This window comes from Pleuronectes platessa, chromosome 5 (genome assembly GCF_947347685.1).
Source record: "Pleuronectes platessa chromosome 5, fPlePla1.1, whole genome shotgun sequence".
Lineage (NCBI taxonomy): Eukaryota > Metazoa > Chordata > Actinopteri > Pleuronectiformes > Pleuronectidae > Pleuronectes > Pleuronectes platessa.
The window spans coordinates 21,156,637-21,179,277 of NC_070630.1; the positions used below are offsets into that span (position 1 = coordinate 21,156,637).

Genomic DNA, 22,641 nt, shown 5'->3' on the forward strand with positions numbered 1-22,641 from the left:
CAATTTTCTGTATTCTTCATATTGTCATCAAATATTTAAAACAGTCTTATCCTTTAACCTCCAGGCCTCTTGTCATTATCTGTGCAATCATCATGTCTGCTTGTCTGCGTCACTCTGGCTTGTCTGCTTTCGTTTTCCTTCGTGTCGGACCAGCACACTGACTCACTCCCTGTTGTGTCTTCCTTCTTTCCTGTCTGCTTCACTCACCAGTTTCCATCCACCATCTGATCACAATTACAGCAGCGCCCTCTGATCGAATCCAGCTTGTGTTTTGCAGTCACTCATCAGACTCACCAGACCAGGTTATATATTTTGGCAACCTTTGGCATGCTGCTGTAGCTGAACAGACAAAAGATCAGGAATTGACTTGATGCGACAGACCTGATTTTTTTGTTTTTTGTTCTTTCCAAACCAAAAAGTTTCCACAAACAGTGACATGGGTCAGCCTGCACCTGAACCCAGTTTGGACTCTGCTCGGCTTTGGCAAACAGCCATCTTTATTGATGGAAACTATATGTGTTGAATAATGTTTTACATTTTAGCATTATATAACTTGACTCATTGGAGGGGAAGACAGCTGCACCATATGAAACTGGGACTAAGTGGAGGAGAGAAGTGAAAGTGAACATTTCTCCTTTTGTTATATTCTAGGTTCATGCTAAAATGTTTTAAATAAATTTGTGACCAGTTTAATTTTCTCAACCTCCCATTATGACAACAGGATTTATTAAAAAGGAAGAACTTTAATATCACATTGTTGTATGCATCCATCTGGGGATTTGTTTTTTTTCTACGATTCTGTCTGCAGATCCTCTCAAACTCCGTCAGGTTGGATGGGGGCTGTCGATTTTCAGGTCTCTCTCGAGATATTTAACTGGGTTCAAGTTCGAGCTAAGCCACTGCTGCATTGTCACGGCTGTGATCTTACAGGGTCACAGTCCCGTTGGACAGTGAACTGTCAGCCCAGTCTGAGGTCCTGAACACTCTGGACTCAGTTTCTATGAAGGATGTCTTTGTACTTTGCTCTGATCAGCCCTGCCTAAAACCGGACTAGTCTCCTATTCAAAAACAACCCCACAGCATGATGCTGCCGCCACCATTCTGTGGTGTGCTTGCTTTCCTCCAGACATGACACCAAACAGTTTAATCCTCGTTCATCCAACCAGAGATTGAGTACCTTAAGTAGGTATCATTTGGGACCCATGTCTTCGCCCCAACTCTACCCCTTAGCTGTCTTGACCTCTGAGATTATCTCCCTTGTTGCATCAGGCATGACACCGCTCCATCTTTGTCTGTCACTCATTCACATCGTATGGAAACGATCTTTGCATTTAGTTGACACTGGAATAAGACCTTTTCTGTTTAATTGAATCCCAAATGCATTTCTTCCTTGTTCAGGCATCTGGCCATTGTCTCCCTCACTCTTTTTCCAGACAGACCGAGTGAATGAAGGTTGAATGAAGTGTCTGTACTGAACAGATGCTGCAATGTTCCACAACCAATATAACCACAGTGTGTTAACATTACACTGAATTTTAAGCAACCCAATACCTACATTCAACCCCTGCTGAATTACTGATACTAAATCAATGGCCTTTCTTTTTCAAATATATGTTGTTTGAATTTCCCTCCCCATTTATCGAAACATGGGTAAACAAACGCATTGTAAAAAAGACTTGCAGCTGTAATGCGCTACACACGCACCCAGTGCAGATAAGGCTTCACATTTTCACATGCATGTAGGCCGTTGTAAGAAGGCCGAAAACCCCCCACACAGGAACACATATATAAAACAAATAAAAATGATTTTTTAAATAGTATTGATTTTTTTCAATATTCCAATTATAGTCAACGAAATTCTTTCCAACACTTGTTATTCTCAAAATTTGCCAGCTCAAACACCAAAATAGAAAATTGTATACTGGTTCAAGTTTCAACATGGTTTAAGTTGAGTCACATGATCCAAGAAGAAATAATGTAGTAAAATGTAGAAAGTACCCTTGAAAATGCAATGTCTAAACTCATCACTCCGAATAGGAAATTTAAATGAAATAAAGAATCCAAGTCACATCATAGATGGATGGTTTCCAAAGTACACTATTTCAGTGCTATTAACTCAGTAGTATAGCATTTGTAATTATATGGAATATTATATTCAGTAACTGTATCACCTTCTTCGGAATCTAAAATTCTAAAGATTTCTAATCATGTAATTTATATCAATAATTAAGAAAATTGCCTTGAATTTATTACAATCAGGCGATCCGGTTCACAATAATAATCACCTACCTCTAGCAGTTTCTCCTTGTCTGCCACATGAGGGCAGTATTAATGAATGCATGTAGTGCTGATGTGACAACTGAACCAGACTGTTTATCAGATGCACACTGAAGAAAAGATAACATCATTTTGGAATCTGTCTGTCAGTCTATCTAACACAGAAATTAATTTATGAGTCTGCATAGTAAAAACAGAGTGTTGTGTTTTTCTTGTGTCTTGTATGTCGTGGGCACAGCCTCTGAGATGGCGCTGGCTGAGGTGGCTCTGAACATCCTGTGTCTGCTGATGAAAGAGCAGTGGAGCTGGCTGTGCAGTGAAAACATTCAGAGGACCATCAGGCTGCTGTTTGGGACCTTTATTAACAGGTGACATGCCACATTCATTTGAAATACACAAGTTCAGTCATATGTCTAATAGCAGATGTCAAATGCATCCACAATCAGTTAATCCATGATCGTGCATCTTTCATTCAAACATATGTCGGCACATTTGGGTATTGACTTTTGCTGGTGTTTGTCCTACACACATGAACAAGGCAGCAGGAGATTCTCACAACAACACAGAAATCTCCGGAGTGTTCAGGTGATGGGTGGTCCATCAGGCAGAGGCAGTATGTAATGTAATAATTCTGCTGTGAAGATCACATGATTCTTTTCACAATGCATTGACACCGGTATCGTCTTATTTTCCTGTTCATCCAGGAACATAAATATGAATTCAGCAGGTTTACATTAAGATCAGTTCTTCATGTGAGTGAAAGAGCAGAGGAACATAAAATGATCCTTCATTAATTGTAATAGAGGTAAAAGTTTTAAATAATAGTGATATTGATCTGAAGTCATATCGCACAGCCCTAAGCCGTAGTATTGAGGTCCTGCTGATACACTTGCTTGACCAATCAGGAGTCAGTTAGTTAGTCATGAAGTTACACATCAAATGAGTAATAAACCAAGCTTGCTGGAAAGATTAAAACGTACAAGCATCAGTGTGATAAGATCTACCTCAAATGACAGAGACCCCCTTTGAGAATATATAATTTATTGCATAATTTTTCTTTTTAGTATAGCCCATGTCCCATTTACTAAAATGGAAGAGGCAGGATTAATGGTTAATGTCTTCCATCGTTACATACACACTGACAACAGGAAAGGGTTTGTCCTCTGAGCTCAGGTTTTACATAATTTTCTCAAAGATGTTTGTTTTTCTTTCATTTGTCATCCATCTGTACCTTCCTCTGCACCAATACTCTTTGGCTTTGCTGAGCAGGGCACAATAATGTATAGTACTGTGAGTTATCTCAGTTAAAGCCATCCTGCCAATTTCTGCTGTATTTCTGGGTGCAATGACTGCAATCTAAATAAAGTAGCGAAGATATTTCTCTTTCCAGCCATGTAATGCTGAGTCTTTCCCAGGGTTTGTGATCAGTGATGATTTAAGAGAGATGAACCACATACAGATCCCTGGGAAGAAAACTCCATAACAGCAAAGATGGTGGTTGTATGACAGATACTCCTCCTCATTAATATCGGTCGAATTGGAAACATATCGAACTAATGGTGTTCTTGGACTGATGCAGGTCAATCCTTGCACATTTGTTGTAGAAGTATTATCTGTGGTAAAATTTTGTTATAGATTTGATTCATTACATGCAACTCATATTTTCCGGTGATCATTGAAAGAGCAGTTGTGACTCTCCCCATAAAATTGGAGCTTGACATTGTTGGCCTGAAATAATTGCAGCCAAGTGGCGACACTTAACAAAACGACTTAGGTATAATCTTGCTGGTGCTGCCATGCTAATCAGACTCCCAAATCTTTCTACGCTAACTAGGTCCTTCCAATTTGTATTGTTGTTCATAAAAACTGTGACAATTATTGATGTTGTTTATTGCCCTGTCCTAGCTATTATCACAGATGATGTTGATGCAATAAATCTGTCTCCCTCTTGTGGCCAAGGCTGCAGGCTGCTGAAAATCAAAAGTCACCTCAATCCATGGAACTGCCAAACATAACAATGATGATTATAATATGATATTGTAATATAACAGAGAGAAAACCTCACTGAGATTTGCACGACCATCTTTCCTCCTGACTGATGCTGCCATAAAGCAAAGCATTTGTTATCTCCCCCCTAACGTTGATTGCCTCTGAATGACTCTGTCCTCTCAAAGAGCTTTTGCTGGCTTTTTCTCATGCAACAAAAAATCCAATGGAAACTTCTGCATAGGAGAAATTTGTATCCTCAGCCAGGTCAGGACATGAAGACATATGCTTCTTTGCGGTGATTCCACAGAGAGTGAGAGCTGTTAATGAGCCATGGGGACTTATATACAGGCTTATGTACTATTTGGATTGTCAAAAGAGTTGATATTTGAAAGAGACCCTGATTCCTTGCAGAGGTCTATGTCTTAAAAAATATGTGGCATCACTTGCCATGCAGTTATTAATACAGAAACAAAACAGAAACATAATCAGTAAAGAAAAATGCCCACTATCTGATAAGGCAAGCTTGCAGTCACTTTTTGCAAAGTATGGAAGGCTTTTCACTTCTGCATTTGAAGTTTATGTGCACATGCATGCCTGCACTATTTGGCCCTTAAAAGAATGCCTGACATAAACAGTGAGGTACATATCTCGTGCTGCCAGTAAACTGAACATGTAGACAATGTTCTCAGGTTCTACTGTTCGTGCTGTGACCTCACGTTCCCTGGGGTGTCAGTATCAGAATATAATTGCTTCACATTGATGCCGGGCCCCTCTATTTTAAGAAGTTCCACCAGCCAAGCATGAACGACCTTGTATTTTAGTTTAGCCTCATCTATATTAGGCAGAAGTCTGTCAACATGACAGTGACAGCTCTCAGTGTGGCAGGTATCTCCTCTCATCAACTGATTTATCTGTGCAGAAGAGACTAGATGCTTTGAATTGCTTGTAATAGAAACACCACATGTTCTGTTAATTTATAATTTTTTATAGAAGAGTTGAAACAAATGCAAAGTGATAGATAGACCACTTTTGTAGAGCGGGTAAGCCTATAACCTGAAGGTTCGATCCCAGCCTATTCCGCGTGCTGAAGTGTCCTTGGGCAAGATTCTGAACCCAAATTGCCCCTGACATTCGCTTTGAAAATGTGCTGCCAATAGATGCACTGTATGATTTGTATAATGAGTGTGTGAATGGCAAAAAATGTTACTGTAAAGTGCTTTGAGTGGTCATCTAGACCAAGAAAAGCGATTTATAAATACAGACCACGTACAATTTACAAAAAACATCATAAATAAAAACAAAACAAATGAACAATAAAACTTTCCCGGCATGGAGTTACATAAAAGCAAAATGAAAAATCAAGCTGGAATACCTAAAAAAAGAAAAAAATACACAAGAGCCCAATTTAAAAACCTCTCTTGAAATGGAAAAAGGGATTAAAGAATGATGTGAATAATTGTTCAAAATGTTACCATATGTCAGGGTGCTTTAATGTGTCCTGGCCACAACCTTTGGGTTTTAGCCAATCTTAAATGATGTTTACCAGAACAATGCTTGGGAATATCTGAATGCACTCCATCAAATTAAGAAACACAAAAGACAAAATATGTTGCTATTTTATATTTTTCCATTTGTAGCTAATCCTGAAAGCTACCAGTTAAGCTACAGGGCAGAAGTGTTGGTGGCTCCAGCATCATGGTGCAGACTCGCTTATGTTTCTTGAAGACTTTTCACCTCCCATCCAAGAGGCTTCTTCAGTTCTCTAACTGCAAGGGATGATAAGACACTTTGAGATGTTGGGATGAAGAAGAAAGTAGCATGGCACTCAGTAGAGTATCTTCAAAACTAACCTTCTATAGATAAAACCTACGTGCTGGATATAACTGAGGAGCTCAGTGGAGGAAGTTGTTTTGCTTCCACTCTGTCCTTTTTGTTATAAAAAGCCAAAAACCTCATTGTGCATTACTGCTCACAACTGTTTTTTGAAATTAGAAGTGGATCTTTTTTCAGTTTTGGTCCATTTTTCTCATTTATAGCTATATATCCACACAATCTCTTGGTGAGCTTTTTTTTGTACTGGGACTGAAAAGATTTGACAAATATTGTGACAGGTTTTATATAATCTGACAGCTGTTAGCTGGAGGGAAATGAAAGCTGAAGGCAGCAAAAAAAAAATGTATCCAGGCCAGTCCACTGCTTCAGTCGATGCACATATCCAAGAATCTAATTTAGAGCTCAAAGTGAACAAAGCAGGTGTGTGCTTCTGTCTGAGAGAAGAAACCGGGATCCAATGTTCGGTGGCCAAATCTTATGTGTTTTAGGGACAGATCTGGCTGGAAATGCCGGCTCTCTGCTCATATAAATGAGGTCCAAGGTGAAGCTGTCGTTTGGGAGATGTCTGATTTTTATGGACTGGAAAGTGGGACAAGATCAGTATAGTTTTTTTCTCTTAGACATTCTGGATGGAAAATCCGACTGGAGCCAGATTGTTGTCAGTTTCTAGATGAACTGTGTCTAGATGAAGCAGAGTATAGCCACTTTGTGACAACCTCACAAGCATGTCTAAGGATACTTAAAATGAGTAGAAATGCCTTATTTCACGATGTTAAAAAAAGTCTTGATTTGATGCCATAAATATAAAATTGTCTTGATTTAGCTTGAGCACCTGTCCTACCATCAGTCTTGTTCTGTTTTTTCCTTGTTGGTCTGAAGGGCTTTCCACTGGATCACCTCTGCTCTGCCAGTCTGTAGCTGCACCTGTCATTCTATGACATGATCCTTTATTTTTACTCCCTTAAATCGCATATTAACACTTCCATAAACAATTCAGTTCACAGCTTGATGAGGTGGCGGTGAGGTGAGGATGAAGGGGAGCATGGAGGCTTTAAAGCTTGTCAACAGTTGTCATAGAGAAAGCGCTCACTCTCCGTTTTTTTTTGCTCTCCCTGCCTCTGCTCCAGCTACACTGTTAATTAATACCCAGGCATCTCCATCTGAAATCCAGTGGGTTGCTTGGGTTTCACTGGCGGTGAACAACAAGTAGTTTGGCTGCAGGGAAAGTGGTTTCTTTCTCACTGCTGCACAGTTTAGCCAATGACCACATTATGGCATTTGGAGAGAAGTCAGAAGATGTGGTCTGAACTCAAATATAAACCAAACACAACATTATACTGGCTTTTATAAGTAGTATATTTTAATCTATGATTTATTACATGAGTCCACTGGCACAGTATATCGTAATCAGTTTTTTCTTCTCTGAGTCGACAGCTAGCTGAACGGTGAACGGGCTGTGGTGTAAGGTTTGACCATGTCCAGGATCTAGACCCGATCCGTTCGCAGCACGGTACGCAAGTACTAACGGATGCGGGCAGCCACTGGTAACCAGTGAAGGGAGCGAAGTAGTGTGAGTGAATTTAGGTTAAAGACCAGTTGAGCTGCTGCATTCTGAATGAGCTGCAGAGGTCGGATGGCACCCACAGTAGTCTAGGCGTGAGATGACCAGAGCCTGGACTAGAACCTGCACCATCTTCTGAGTGACTAGGGGGCAGGCTCTCCTGATGTTTTGCAGCATGAATCTACAGGAACGTGTTGTTGCAGTAATGTGGGCAGTAATCATCTTCTACCACAGTTTCATTGCATGTCTGTTGAATATAACTTAAAGCAACTTTAAATGTGGTTTTAAAACATTAAATGTCAAAAATGAAAGGTGCACTTTAATACCAATATTTTGAATAAGAATAGCAATACATTTAATTTTTATAGCACTTCTAAAAGGTATTCAAAGGTGCTGAACATGGCTAAAACAGTGACAATAAAAACAATAACAGTAATAGATTATACATTTTATATTATTTATTATTATTTGTTGTTTTGTCTTTATTTATAGAGACACATTGAAGAGTCCAAAACAGGGTGAGAAAGACATGTAGTAAACTGTGGTTGATTATTTTCTATTGTTGAAGCGTTGTAGTTGCATAGAGCCATTGCATTGATATTTTGAGCTTTCATCAATAAGCATAACGGCAGTTATTTGTTGGATGTATGGTTGCAGCACAGTGCATCACCATGCAGACACATCTTATGGCTCCAGCTAGCTGCTGGTGTGTTGTCAACTGGGTCATTTGCCAGTTTGTCATTTCTCTGGTGTTGGCTTGACACCTTGTTCTCCAGAGAGAGAAGAATATTTGGTTCAGGCACTGTGGTCTAAAATTACTCAATGGACGAATATATGTAGCTAAAATAGCCATCTGTGTCTGGCTGTGAATACAAGACCGTTTTAGTATAGTTGTGACTTCATTTGTGAGAATTTATGCTTGTGGACATGGTGTTTCATTTGTAGCTCTGCCTGACTTAACAAGTGTCAGAGATCATTTTTCGTCTAGTCTTAAAATAACAGAAGACCTCATGCCTTGTTGCAGTGTGAAGACCTATGGATTCTCAGTGAGAGCGATGTGGGGAATCCAGGGACTAACTCTTCTCAATGATTGGACCCGAAACAGCGGTCTCTCTTCGACCAGGGATAAAACATCTGGTTGTTTTTCTCTGTGAGGAGCTGATAACAGAGTCTTGTTTTCTTGCTGCTCTGGTGCAATGTGCTCCTAATGCCAGACATGAGATGCAAACAGAAGAACCCGCATGGAAGCTCCAAGCTTCTTCTGTCAGCAGGAATTCCCTCTGAGGCTGAGTGTGCCGGTGGTCAGATGGCAGGGCCATACGTGATAGATTTGGTATTGGATGGAAAAGATCCTTGTTACATAATGGTGCAAGCTACCAGCCTGTGTTGGGAGGGGGAGGTGTGGTATCCTCAGACAGGCTGTTCCTGTGATGAGGCAGATTCAGCCAGCTTGTATCTCACGCTGTGTTTCAGCCTTTTTTCCTTTTATTTCTCTGAAGACATTTCTGAACTATAGATATTGACTTATTTTACAGGCTGACAGTATTCTGCAGTTTTGTTCGAATGCCTACAGACCTCCCTAATTTTGTCTAGGGGACATCATAGATCAATGACCTGGGTTACTTCCTGTGGAGCTTATGAAACACACTTCCAGCCTCTGTCCATTTATCCTTATTTAGTGTTGTAAAGTTATAGTGACATGGAAATCCTCCCCTGGCCAGACATGAAAGGTAATATCGGTCATTATTGTCTCCACATTTGATAAAGTTAGTTGCAGGACTATGTTTCAGTGCTGAAGCATTGCTGGGATGTTTGCAGTGGACTTGATACATAATAAACACTGTGTCTTAAATAAGGCCCTTTGGCCCCTTTACATCTCTGGGGTGTGTTTTCAACCCTCACCTGAGCTGGGGCTCTGAGATGTGGCTCCTAAGTCATGGTTCATCTTCTGTCTCCAGAGACATACTTGTGTAAGTATGTCTGTTGAAAACTGTCTGTAGGCTTATTTTAGCTCAAACGTGACCTGGTTATACTTGTCTGTGTTCTCCATAAATGGTCACTAAAACAAACCCCAGTGGAGTCTAACACAGACATAGTTTCAGGCCAGCTCAGCTGATTTATATTCAATTGAGTTTTCTTGCATCACACATTACTGATTTCCTGCCAAGTATTTGAAGCATCCCCCCTTTATCTTGATTGCTGCTGATTGTAGGAGCTGAGCCCAACAGTTGTTAATTTAATCAGTTGATTTAAACCCTTGAGCACTTGTGAATGTAACTGGTCTTTATCTTACAACTTTGAATAAATATGCCTGATCGTGGAAAAACCTCCATAGTGTCTTCCAGAGGTTTCTAAGGACACATGGAACTAATGGAGGCCTTGTAAATGAAGGGTGTTATGACTAAATGTCAAACTTAAAATTCCCTTTTGCTAATTTGGTATATACATCCTGGAAGTATATTTGTGTAATTATTGGGTCAAACCATTTCTCAGCATACTAGAAAAAAGCGGATGTGGTTTATCGATAAAAATATGCAACAGCATTCAAAGGAAACAGACCTTGCAAATAAATCATAATGTATGTGAGGCATGTGAAGCAGATGTCACTCAACCTTGCGAGGAGACTATAATGTTACCAGATGGTATATAGGTGTTTTCTGGATGGGTACGGTCTCTACTTCTGCAGTGGCTTTGAGGAAAAGGAAACAAACTGATCACATTTGCTTATCCCAGATTTCTGAAAGTTTTATGATAAATATAAATGTAAACCAGAATGTTGATAATTTAATTTACTCATACTGTCTGTGATCAGGAATACTGGACATGTACAGTACTTTATTCATTCATCTCAAATGGACCAATGCAGAATAACCAGCAAACACTAGGTAGACCCTTTCCTAAGGCAGAATGGCTCAGTGGGTAAAAAAGTCATCAAATCATTGTAGTTTATATTTTTTCATTGTGACTTTTAATATATATAAATGTATATACATGTGTAAAAACTACCATAAATATGTTGTAACTTTGACATGTCCGTGATATGTATTCTATGTCGAACTCTCAGAGATCTCTTCCTGAGCTCATATTGGGCTGGCACTGCCTACTCTCTACCCCTGCTGCTTGTGTACCTTTGGAAACTCAAAATGCAATGCTTGAGGGGATTTTCCTCTCAGGATTATAGTGTGTCACCTGCACTGTAAACGTCTCTTTCCTGGCAAGCCCAGCAGAGGAGCTGGGGTAATCACTAGCAGGGAGAAGAGCTGGCTTTGTCCCTGTGCTCTTTCGTGAGAGCCCGCATGTTTTTCTCTTGGGCGGCCTCGGGTCAGCGACAGTCACCTACTGCACAACACTTTTCTTTATGATTATTGCCTACTTAAAAAGGGCCAGGAATGAGGACACACAATTCTGCATGAAGTTTGAAAAGTCATCAGGCTCACATACCAGATTGGTGACAAATCCCAACATTTGTATCAGTGTGACTTTAAAACAGTTACACACCAGAGAGCAGAACTTTGGTTAAACGCTCTCCTCTTGCATGAAAGATGTCGTTGACAGTAGAGCTGTTTGTTTTCATGGTAGCAATAATGCTGCACCGTGTTAGACTCAACCAGACCACAATCTCTCATATAGAATTACTTGGCATTTGTCAGCTCTAATTGGTTGAAAGCAAATAGCTGTGTGTGTGTGTGCGCGCATGTTTGAACCATCTCAGGGTTGCTCAGTTTGGGTATTAATGTGACATGCATGGAGCCAAGATGTCATTAATGTTGATCTCTGTGTCGGCCACATGTGATTGAATTGGTGCTGAGGGTTATTATAACGCCACGTGTCTGTGTTGACCAGCCACGGGGAAACAAGACACCGAAAGTGTCCCAGTAAAAGCAGGCCCTGGGCAAACACTCAAACATAACACAGAGAGACAGAGCTGACCTCAGACAGCAGGACAGACGGCTGTAAAACAGCATCAGTTACTGTTCATATCTGTGGTGTTCAGATCTATCCATCCATTATCGATATACTATTATATTCTTCTGACTCACTTTGCACACGTTGAAGGAGGTGGAGTCTGCTGTTACCTGCCTGCTCTGATTGAATCATTGGACCAGTTCCCCTCTCATTATTGATTACTTAAAAAAATTACAAATAAAGATTGTAACACAGTACATTTAAAAAAATGAGGGGGAGTACAAAGTACTGATATTTGTATATTTATGTAGTGGAGTAAGAGTGAAAAGTACCTAAAAATAAATCTACTTCAGATACAAGTGCAGTAACAAAGTATATGTAGCCTACTTTGTTAAATCCCACCACTGCTAACTGACGTTTTGGTTCTGATTTAACGATTAGTGCTCCTATGGAAATACATGTGAGTGTTTTTCTTAACTTATGAAGCGTCTGGGTCTAGCACATGATAATCAGATTGTTGTATATAAACAGATGTAGTGTTAATCTTAGCAGTCTCGTCTGTCTATAACTGTGATGGCTCTGAGTTGAGGGTTGGCTGTGAACATGGGACAATTAGCACTTCATCACATTGACTGACCTCTTATTTTATCTCTGCTCCTCTGTCTGAACACAGCTGCTTTAAGTGAATGCCTGGCTCAGACTTTTACTTGAAATGGCGAAATGTCTGTGGGGGTGAGACTGTCCTTTAACAGCCCTCCACCACATTTGGATAGGATTTAATTCTGGAAAAGGGAAGGCATAACTTTTTTTGTATTGTGTATGCTGATTATAGATTTTAATTATTTTATGACTACATGTGTCTCTCTATTATGTTTTATTTACAGAGGCAGATATCTAGCGGTTTTCTGGTATATTCAAATGCCGTTAAAACAGACGTGGGTCAAGTGATATATTCTTTTACCAACCACATTGTGTCATTTGTAGATTGATTGATTGATTGATTGCGGATGCTGTTGCTCTGAAATCATGAGGGGGATGGGAAAATGATCTCACCCAACCCCCTGGAATATAAATCCTAACCAAATGAGGCTATAGGGGAGACTTGCTAACTTGAGTATTTACGACACTGTGTTATTGTGTAAAATGTGCTGTTAAAACACTGACATCAGTGTATATATATATATATATATAGTCTATCATCCACACATGTGAACAGTAATAAAGCAGATTCAGTTTCATGTTAGGAAATACTTTGACTATAAAATCTCAATTGTAGATAAACCAGGTAGGATGAACACATATTCAAACCTCACTCTGCAACATAGACTGTTTTTAAAACGCTGCATCCAGCACACAAACAATAAAACATGACAGTATATTGTAGAACTGTTGGAGGAGGATTCACTAATGACAAGGACTAATTCTGTGGTAGCTCCAGAGCATCAACACAGGACAAGAGAACAGGCAGACAGGCACTAGTTTTATTAATTTGGTTGATATTAGAAAATTGGTGTGCATGTGTCTATTGCTGCTCGTATTTTGAGAGGTCTTTTTTTATAGATGTTTTCATATTGTTTGTCCTTGTTTGATAGTGGTAGTAGAGGCATACAGCACATTTGGGTTGAGTAATGATGCGTGGGTCCTGGTCTGGGCGTCTGTTTTTGTGTTTTTTGACATCAGCTTAATTTTTGCAGTTAACAGCTTAATTGGTGTTTACTACACAGCAGGATGTGACAGAGTGAATGAAGTAGAATCTGTTGAGTCGCCTCCTCTGACTTCACCTCCCAAGATAACACTTATCAACTTAATTGCCTCTCATTAGCTTTATATCCATCCACTCATTACTGTGACGTCAATATGAGGCATTTTGTGTTTGTTTTTGAGATAAGCAGCTAGTGATGTTGTTGTTCCTGTTGCCTAGATATAGTTGCAAAAGAAGAGGTTTCAGCGAGATGACGTGATTGAAAGAGTGCCACTTAAACCTCAAAGAAAACATGATGACACATGTGTTTCATTTATAACTGTGATACAGTCTCATGGCTTTACACAGATCTGATGTTTTGTCTCTTCATTGAAACCAGTGGAAAAAGCGTTTAACTGCTTCATGTTCACATTTTAAAATTTTTGCTGTTTCCTCTCAGGTGTTACAGAACGTGATGTGTGGACTAGTTTCACTCTGTGCTCTCATGAATTTGAATTTTGACAGTTTATTTCAAATGAATACACAGGTTTTTATTATGATTAGCGACAAAACTACTTACCACATCCAAATTCTTTCAAATCTCATTGACTCTAAAAATCATACCAAAGGATCAGAAGGGAGCAAATTTTGGTGGGAAATATTTTCATGGAAAAATGTCCCATTGATCAGCTAAAACTTTAGGCGACCTAATAATCACTTACTGCAAAATGTTGGATAAATGATTTAATTTTGCATCTGATCGTGTTTTTGAATTGAAGTTTGCCTCAGGTCAACATCAAATTCCAACTATATTCTCTTATTTACAATGATGCTGCAGCTATTGTGCAAATTCGCTGCAGCTCCCCAAGCCTGTAAAAACTAAACACATACCTTTGTTAGAGGGCCCCCCCTTCAGCCAAGTATTTCACAGTAGTTAAACAAATATTATATAGAAACCAATTACTTTTTAATGGTGTGTTTACTACAGCTCTTAATTACTACCTCAGGTTTTCTGTCTGGACTTAAGGTCGAAGCCCAGCGACAACATTATATTTAGTTTTCAAGTAGTTTACGAAAGTGAAGGAACTGGAATGAATGTAATGAAACCCAAGGTGCCATCATTCAATGATACCACAGAAATTATGTATTTACAGTTTTGACCGAATAAATACATAAACGATAACAAACATAAATATGTTACACCAACAGAACATTATGAAAACATTTATGTTTCAGTTATTGTTGTAATGTACTGCATGACACTATATTACACACATACACAAACACACACTGCTGAAATTGCTAACATTTCCCATTACAGACTCTGAGTGTAGAATTTTCTCTGGAGAAGATGAAAGAGGTTAGATGATAATGGTTAAACTGGTTGGAACTGACAGAAAGGCTGCAGTAACTGATAACCACTCTTACCACTGTGGTAAACCGAATCGTTTCTCTGAATGAACAACACGTCCAACCTTGAGGTGGATGTTCTACTACAGCAGAGACCAGGTCAGGTTCCAGTCCTGTCAGCAAAGAACAGATAAAACCATGTAGCCAACCTGCCTTGTGTCAACAGTCCAGGCAGCTGGCGGTGTGATGGTGTCAGGAATGTTTTCTTGACTCACTTTTGGCCTTAATATCAGTCAATCATGGTTTGAATGTCACAGTCTGATGATTGTGACTGACCTTGTTCATCTCTTTATAGCAGCAGTTAACCATCTTCTAAGGGATACTTCCTTCAGGATAGAACACAATGTAACAAAGTAAAAGTCTCCAAAAGGTGTCGTGAACAGGACAGTGAGTTCAGTGAACCTCAGTGACCTCCACAGTCACCAGATGTGGTAGAACAGCAGTTTGGCAGCATAACTGTGCAGCTAGCAAATCTGCAGAGATGATGTGAGGAAAGTTTCCAACATCTTGTGGAATCAGAGACATGAAGAACTGAGGCAACGAGATGAACTACCCAGTGTCAGTGTGGTGTTTCTAATAAAATGCTCAGTGAGCATGTTGCATGTGTTGTGTCTTAAACTTTGTCCTAAACTTTACAGAATCTACTGTCCAGTGTGTATTTATTTATTTTAGCCCTGTGTGAAACCGATGGATGGATACTGCATTAAAGTAACAAGTCTCAGTTATAATTTTAGGGGGTTAACGTCAATATCGGAAAAAAAACTATTTGCGCAGCAGTGCCCTTCACATCAACAGCCTGCTGATGTCTGCTTTAAAAAAACAACTGTTCCCTGAAGTGAAGGTTGTGACATCTTCATATAAACCAGTATGGTCGCAAACTCATTTTGTTTGCTGTCACATAGAAAGACAAAACAGCAAATCCTCTCAACTACCACTATTCAGAAGTTGTGGCATTTTTTTTTATTGAGAAATGTTTTTTATGGGATCTTGACTTAATCTTAAAACTTGAAGAATCAAAATCACTTTTAGTAATGGTGTTTTTTCACACCAATCTAGAGGAGCCAATTTATAATTTGGCTTCTCTTGCACTCATATAAAATACCATGAAAATAAGCACAAACGTTGAAGCCAGAAATGGCAGCTGGCACAACTTTATCATCCAAAGCTTCTCTGAGAGCAGCTCAGCAAATTGGTGAATGGCCAGAACAAGCTAATGAAATAACTTTATTAGGGCCCACATGAAGTGAGCAAACATTTAGCAGAACATTAAGCCCTGGGGGAGGTCCTTGGTTTTCTGAAGTTTTAAACAATGTTGCATCCCAGCATCTGCATGGTATTAAACATTCCAGGGTGTCTGCAAGTCTTGGAATCTCACAGGATCTGAAATGATGCTAGGCCTTGATGGAATTGAACACCATTATTCTGCATGTAAATAGTAGCTGTGTCGTCTTTAAGACAACTACCAATTGTCACCTTCACAGGCTTGACCCATACAATGCTTGAGCTAAACTGACGTTATTTTTAGCTTTGGCTGTGTTACCACTCCTCCTATGGTAAATCTTGGTTGGGGGAAAAGGTCAGGTCGGTCAGAACCGAAGGGTTGAATTTACTCATCACACGACCCTAAATCCAACAGTCATGTGTTATATCTACGGGGAATGGGCTCAGTTTTAGATTGCTTCCAGACTGTGCTATAGGCTGCACTCCTCTGCTGAGCCCTGCCTTTCAAATCCGTGTGGGAATCCAGTGAGGCACGGGTTACCTCTGAAAGGATTGTCTGGTCTGAGGACAAGATCAGTCAGTACTTGTCAGGTTAGGCCTGATGAAAAGGTCACAGCTCACTGAACTTGCAGACGGTCTTGTGGGACCTTAAAGTCAGCAGGTTAATCAGCTGTTGCCGAGGTCATGAGACACTAGACACACTTATTTGCAGACAGAAGTGTTCCAGCCCACCCAGATTCCAAATCCCCACATATTTGGGTGATGGCAAAAAACAAAGGTCTCCAAACTTGAGTAACAGAAAGAATATAGTCTACCTTATTCTAAACGTTGGTTCTAACTCGATATCACTGTCATTTCTTTGTGAATTGCAGGTGGCTAGATGTGAGCGTAGCCAACCTGACATCCACAGAGTTCTGGGTGTTCTACCTGCAGGTCATACAGGAGGCAGTATGGCCTGGTGGAGCTCTGCCTACGACCCTTCAACTTGAACGCAGCCAGCAGGAGAAGGAGAGCACCAGACAACAAGCCCTACACTGTCTGATGAGACTCTTACCAGGTACATTGACACACAGACAAGCACTGACAAGATGAGGTCAATAGTAACTACAGGAAATAGTGACGTGGCCAATTAAAGAAGACTGTGCTGTGATTTCACTTGTAAAATTTGCAGTATTTACAGGCTGATAGCTAACAAAATTTGCAGGACAAAATATGTCGTCCTTTTAAACTAAACAACTATTATTTACATACAACAATAAATAAAATCTAAAATAAATCCTCATAAAATTCGTCTATGTATTACAAAAAAGTATCCCTATCAGACGTTACATACAACGTACATTGTCATATATATGTGAAATATTATCCTCAGAGTAATGGTTGCAGTGTATACCACCTAAATTTACATAGCTTAAAACTGGCTGTTGACCTGTTGCATGTCATACCCTCTGTTTCTCTCTCTCTTTACATTTCTATCAAATCAAGCCACAACCACCAACACATATCAGGGCAAGCCTCCAATGTCCAGCATGGGTTGGGCTGTGTTGTACTGTATGCTGTTCACACACACGCACACACACTTACAAACGTATGCAAACACACACACACACACAGCCAGTTACATAACTTTAGATCATTCTCCATATTATTGTGTTTTTACAGATCTGGTCTCAGACATGTTGGGACAAGACAAGTGCAAACTGAGCTGGCAGATGGCACTGGACTCTCTTCAAGACCCCTACATTAACAGGTGAATATACTGTATAATTGTGATGGTCCCTCCCTTTTTGAAACATAGCCCAGATGGTGATGGTTGATGGTGAGAAGTGTTGATGGTGCTGTTCAGTTTTTTTCCCTCTGCGTTGTGTTTGATGTCACAAATGCATCAGGAACTGAGAAGCTCTCTCACCTGGCTAGTGCTGCACTTTGCATTATACAAAGCAAAAAAAAAAGAGCTGTCGCACGTTGTTCCAAAGATGTAAAAACCAAGTATTGAAACGTCTGTTTACGTGTAAACGCTTAGAAGTTCAATGCGCATCATAACATAGCGCTGAAAAAGTGCCTCGTCAGCATCTAGACTGCCAGAATAAAGGGCATCATGTTTTCATCAGACCCTGTCAGAGCCAAACCCAATGACACGCATCTACTGCAGAGTCATTTGACCCGGGAGAGAGTAGCGGTTGTATCCATTCTCATTGCAGGCATAAGACAGATGTTATTGGGGGGTTTTGAACACTAGAAAAGTGGCTTATGTTAACATGCTGGAGTTAGCAAGACACCACTGTGCCCAACTACAGTCTCACAGAGCTACTAGCATGGCTGCAAACTCTGATTTGACATTGTGAAAGTCTCTAGAGGCAAATTGTTGCAGTTTTCTTTTCATGAAATCATCCTAGAGCATGTATAGGATATTTAAATTGTCATTTTTGTAAATAATGTATGGCATGTCAGTAAGAACATCTCCGCCGTTGCAACACACCTTGTTCCTCTGGCCTCTCTGCTCCAATCTGAGACAGAGAGAAGTGTGATTCTGTTGGAGAGACCACCTCTAGTAACAAGAATGACACCACAGCAATCGCCCACCTCACAGGTCATGTCCCCTCTGATGTCAAAACTGTGCTGGATGATCCTCTTGCATGTGGCTGCGTGCTCTGTGCACTCAGATGCAGCCACATTGTTTGATGATGGAGGAGCTGGCTTGCATTACCAAGCAGATGCATCTAATTAAGCGGCCTGGGAGAGTCTGAGCTCACTCCAGAGACAGAAACACACTCGGCATCATACGGCGAAGACTCGTTTGTCCACTAAACAACAGGCTGTTGTCTGAACTGTTGTTTAGTCTCTATCTCTTCACTAAACAACAGTTTAAGGGTCTGAAATGATTCACAGATGGAAACAAACCATACGTTGTTTCCTTCGATCATGATGCTAGACGAGAAGCCTTCACTTTTCCAATGTTTAGTTTTTAGAAAAATGGTTGATTTGTGAAGGTCACTGGATAGCCACTGGTTTCAAACTTGTTTCAGTTAATAATGATATCCTTTCAAGGGTTTCCCCCAGAAAACCTGCTAAGCCTGGTGGTAGGGCCGCTAGAGAAGCCGACCGGCGGCCGACCGTGTTTTTGTAAAAAAAAAAATGTTAAAAGTTGACAGGAATTTTGAAATTATGACAATTGTTATTGTAAGACATTTATTAACAATACTTATTAATATTACATAATACAGTTTACAAACACAAAAAATAATAAATAAAATAAAAATAAATATAATCAATTCGTTTTCAAGTAAAATCTAAGTGAATCTAAAAAAACAAGCCATTTGTGGTCACATTTAAAAGTAAAATAAATTAACATAAATAAAAAAGTGCAAACATGGCCAAGGGGGAACAGGGAACTCAGGGCCTGAAGAGGTATGCTGTGTGACCTCTTTTACTTCTTGCAAGTGATCCGTCTCGGCTTCTGAAAGAACTCCTCCAGAGCCTTACTGTAGTCAAGATCAGCCACAGAGGGACCATTTATTTTTATATGGAGGCAGGCAGTTAGGCTTTTCCCCCGCAGCCTGTTCCTGAGGTCTTTGGGTTAAACTTTGGGTTAAATCCGCTACTTCGATGTTTCCCATCGCGGCTCGCAGCAGGCTGCTCCAACGCGCTAACATCCGACGTGCTAATATCCGACATGTTAACATCCGACGCGCTAACATCCGACCTAACTAGACTCCGGAAAAAGAAAGAGTCCAAGGTTTTTTGACCCTTTCTCCGTGACATGTCATGAAAGTTGTTGCGAAAGTTGTTGCGTGTTAGAGACAGGTCGTGGTTTTGGAGGTTCAGGTGATGGAAAATACACCTGACCTCTTACCTTATGGGTTCACATATAGACCATAAGATGTCGCCATTGCGGTTTCAACCGTATCACCAGATGCGGTTAAAAGCGCAATGCCGTCTTTGGTATCATGTTTCTGGTGCATAACATTTTTATTTTTTTTTATAAATAAACAAGCGACGCTTAGCCTGGCGGGGGGGGGAGAAAAGCCTGGCGGCCCGCCATGCCTATAAAGCACTGGGGGAAACCCTGCTTTCTAATCATGGAAAATGTCAGTAGTCAGCGGTTTTGTCTCAGTTCTGTGCGAGCGCCTCCTGACCTTCCTTTAGCTCCAACATGCACAGGGAGCACATTGGATACACGTAGACAGATACAGAATATGTCTTTTCTTTATCACATTCAGGTGACTTTGTTACTTCTAGTGTTGAACATCAGGATAAGAGTAGGAAAATCTCAGGGGCGGTGGAACAAATTATGTTGCAGTAAATCATTATTTAGGCCAATTTTCACGCAGTGTCTGAGTTTGTCGCCCTCTGTTACCACTCTGCTCTGCTTCGTCATCATTTCAGTGATATGTTTGCAATACAATTGCTTCATCAAAGGTCAGCTTTTCACCCAATTTTCCAATATGAGCCTTTTAGAGTGTGAGTGTTACTGTTCTCGAATCACCTTAATTGGGTGGATGTGGACTCAAAGATGAACTGATACGAATTAGGAGGTTAAAGGTGATTGTGACTTCTTTTGGTCCTAACTCAAGAATTCACACGCCAAATATGCTAAAGTACTCCTAATACCCTTCATCAGATTCCTTTAAAGTCTTCATTATATACCTCATGATTCTGGAAAGAAAATGTATGTATACTAAATATGCAATGGTGGGTCAAGGCTTCTAGTTTGATTTACACCCTGAAGGTAAAACATATAGACCATATTTTGTCCTGATTAGATTATATATATTGGTAGCTGTTGTTTGGTACTTTTTTGAGTTATAAAATACCTGGCTGTGTTTATATTATTGTAAGTAATCGGCACCTGATGATAAATTTATCAACTCAGGATGCGCATAGTACAGTTTGGTTATTTTTATAACCTAGAGGCTAAGCAACATATAACGATGTAAACAAATCTGATCCATGTTTTGTTCAGCTCCAGCCAGAAATAACTTAAACTTCCTTCTTTACTTACAGAAAGACTGTGACACACAAATTCAAATTTGTTTTTCAATTTACATCAGCCACTTTATCAGAGTATATCCTGACCAGGTCTAATTCAGATGAAAAGAGTAATGTGCCGCTCCTGTTCTCTTAGACACCTGGTCTACTGTATATTTGACCTTCTGCTGGAGTTCCTGGTTCCTGAAATACCTGAGGAGGACTTCCAGAGGAGGCTGCTGCAGACCCTCTCTAAAAACCCTGAGAAGCTGCTGGCATGAGACGACGACCCACAAGAACACCTGCAAACCCAGCTTTTATTTTTCATCATGCCAACTCGTCATTCAGCTCAGATGAGATGCTGCAAAGCAGCGTGACGTCGAGGATGCTCCTGTCCTGCTAACGTTCTGCGATCACAGTGTGAGTGAATATTTCTGCTCAGACCGAATATCCTCTGTCCCCACTTTAATCTCCCGAGGTCAGTCTGCCCTGTCTCTAATTATGTATTGATGTACGGCCATGAGTCTCCTGAGCACATTGTCCTGTATACGAAGACACATGTTTGAGGAAGCATTAATTACACGAGAGCACCTGGTTTGTGTTTGATCGAATGTGTCTGACGTGCGATCCAAACATGTGGCAAAGCACTGTCCGTTGTCTACGTCCAGCTTTGACTAAACTCACTGCAGATGGTTTTTACACTCTGTCCTCATCCCCTCCCAAAGGCTCTGGGAACAAGTCCTCGCACCTCTTTCTGTCATCTAGTGAAGCAGGATTTATCGCCCCAAGATTTAGCTGTTGACGACAGTTCCATTCGTAAGTGAACTGCTGGCTCTGTATAAACACAATCGTGACTCTGACACAAAATTCTTCCTCGTGAGGGGAGCATAGGTCTCTCGCAGTGATTTTAAACCCGCAACTATCCGAATGTAGGAAAAGTACATGTGAGTTGTAATGAAGCGTTGGCCATAATGCATTTTACTGGCTTTCCAGGTAGGTTCTTTTAATAAGTTCCACGGTGCAGTTAATGTCTAAATAATAAGAGAGCCGAGCCTAACAAAAGAAGGTATATGAAGGACGTCTGCTGTTGGCAGAGCTCCAGTCAATAACTTTTTTGTAGGCTAATGTAAAACAGTGGGCTGGCAGGCTGGTTAACCACAGGCCTTTAAGCGTTGGTAAATTACATGGAAGCATATTCTCTTGTGCAATGAAGAAAAAACCAACATAAATTGTTTATGAAAAACGTTGGGTCACCATGTGCCACCAGAACCGCTTCAGTGAGTCTCTGAACTCTACTTGAAGGAAGAGTTACATTCTTCCCAAAGATATTTCCTCATTTGGTGTTTTGATGACGGTGGTGGAGGGAGCTGTCAAACATACTGGTCCAGAATCTACTATTGGTGTTTGACTGGGTTGAAATTTGGTGACTCTGAAGGCCACCGCTCACAAAATTGTTATACTCTGATACATAGGCTGTCTATAAAGATAGACGATGAAGTGAAGCCAAAAATATATAATATAATATAATATATATAGATATGAGCAGTGGTAGTGGGGTCCTGTCAATTTCCATGCTCGACTAATCACGAGTCAGTCTCAATTGTTAATTTACATATCACCTAGTTATTAATCATCAATTAACGAATATAAACCAAACTTGTCAGAAACATGAGTCAGTGTAATAAGAACCACTTCAAATGACAGAATCCATTTTTGAGAAAACCTTATTGGACTTACTTTGACCTTTTAGTTTGATCCATGTCCACTGGGGGGGAGGGGGGGGGGGGGGGGGAAT

At 40.3% G+C, this 22,641-nt stretch overlaps 1 protein-coding gene across 2 annotated transcripts in view; it reads left to right on the top strand.

The window, feature by feature from the left end:
- The window catches only part of LOC128439602 (sorting nexin-19), a 30,560-nt gene extending 7,939 nt beyond the window's left edge, over positions 1–22,621 (top strand). Inside the window, exons 11-14 of one of the 2 annotated variants that reach the window (XM_053421946.1) lie at positions 2,516–2,645; positions 16,751–16,935; positions 17,541–17,628; positions 21,004–22,621. In XM_053421946.1, the coding sequence (XP_053277921.1) occupies positions 2,516–2,645; positions 16,751–16,935; positions 17,541–17,628; positions 21,004–21,127 (527 nt within the window). In that variant the 3' untranslated portion in view covers positions 21,128–22,621. Of the gene's footprint in view, positions 1–210; positions 731–2,515; positions 2,646–16,750; positions 16,936–17,540; positions 17,629–21,003 lie in introns of those variants that run through there. The other variant, XM_053421947.1, reaches the window with a different exon arrangement.
- Positions 22,622–22,641: the final 20 nt, after the last annotated feature.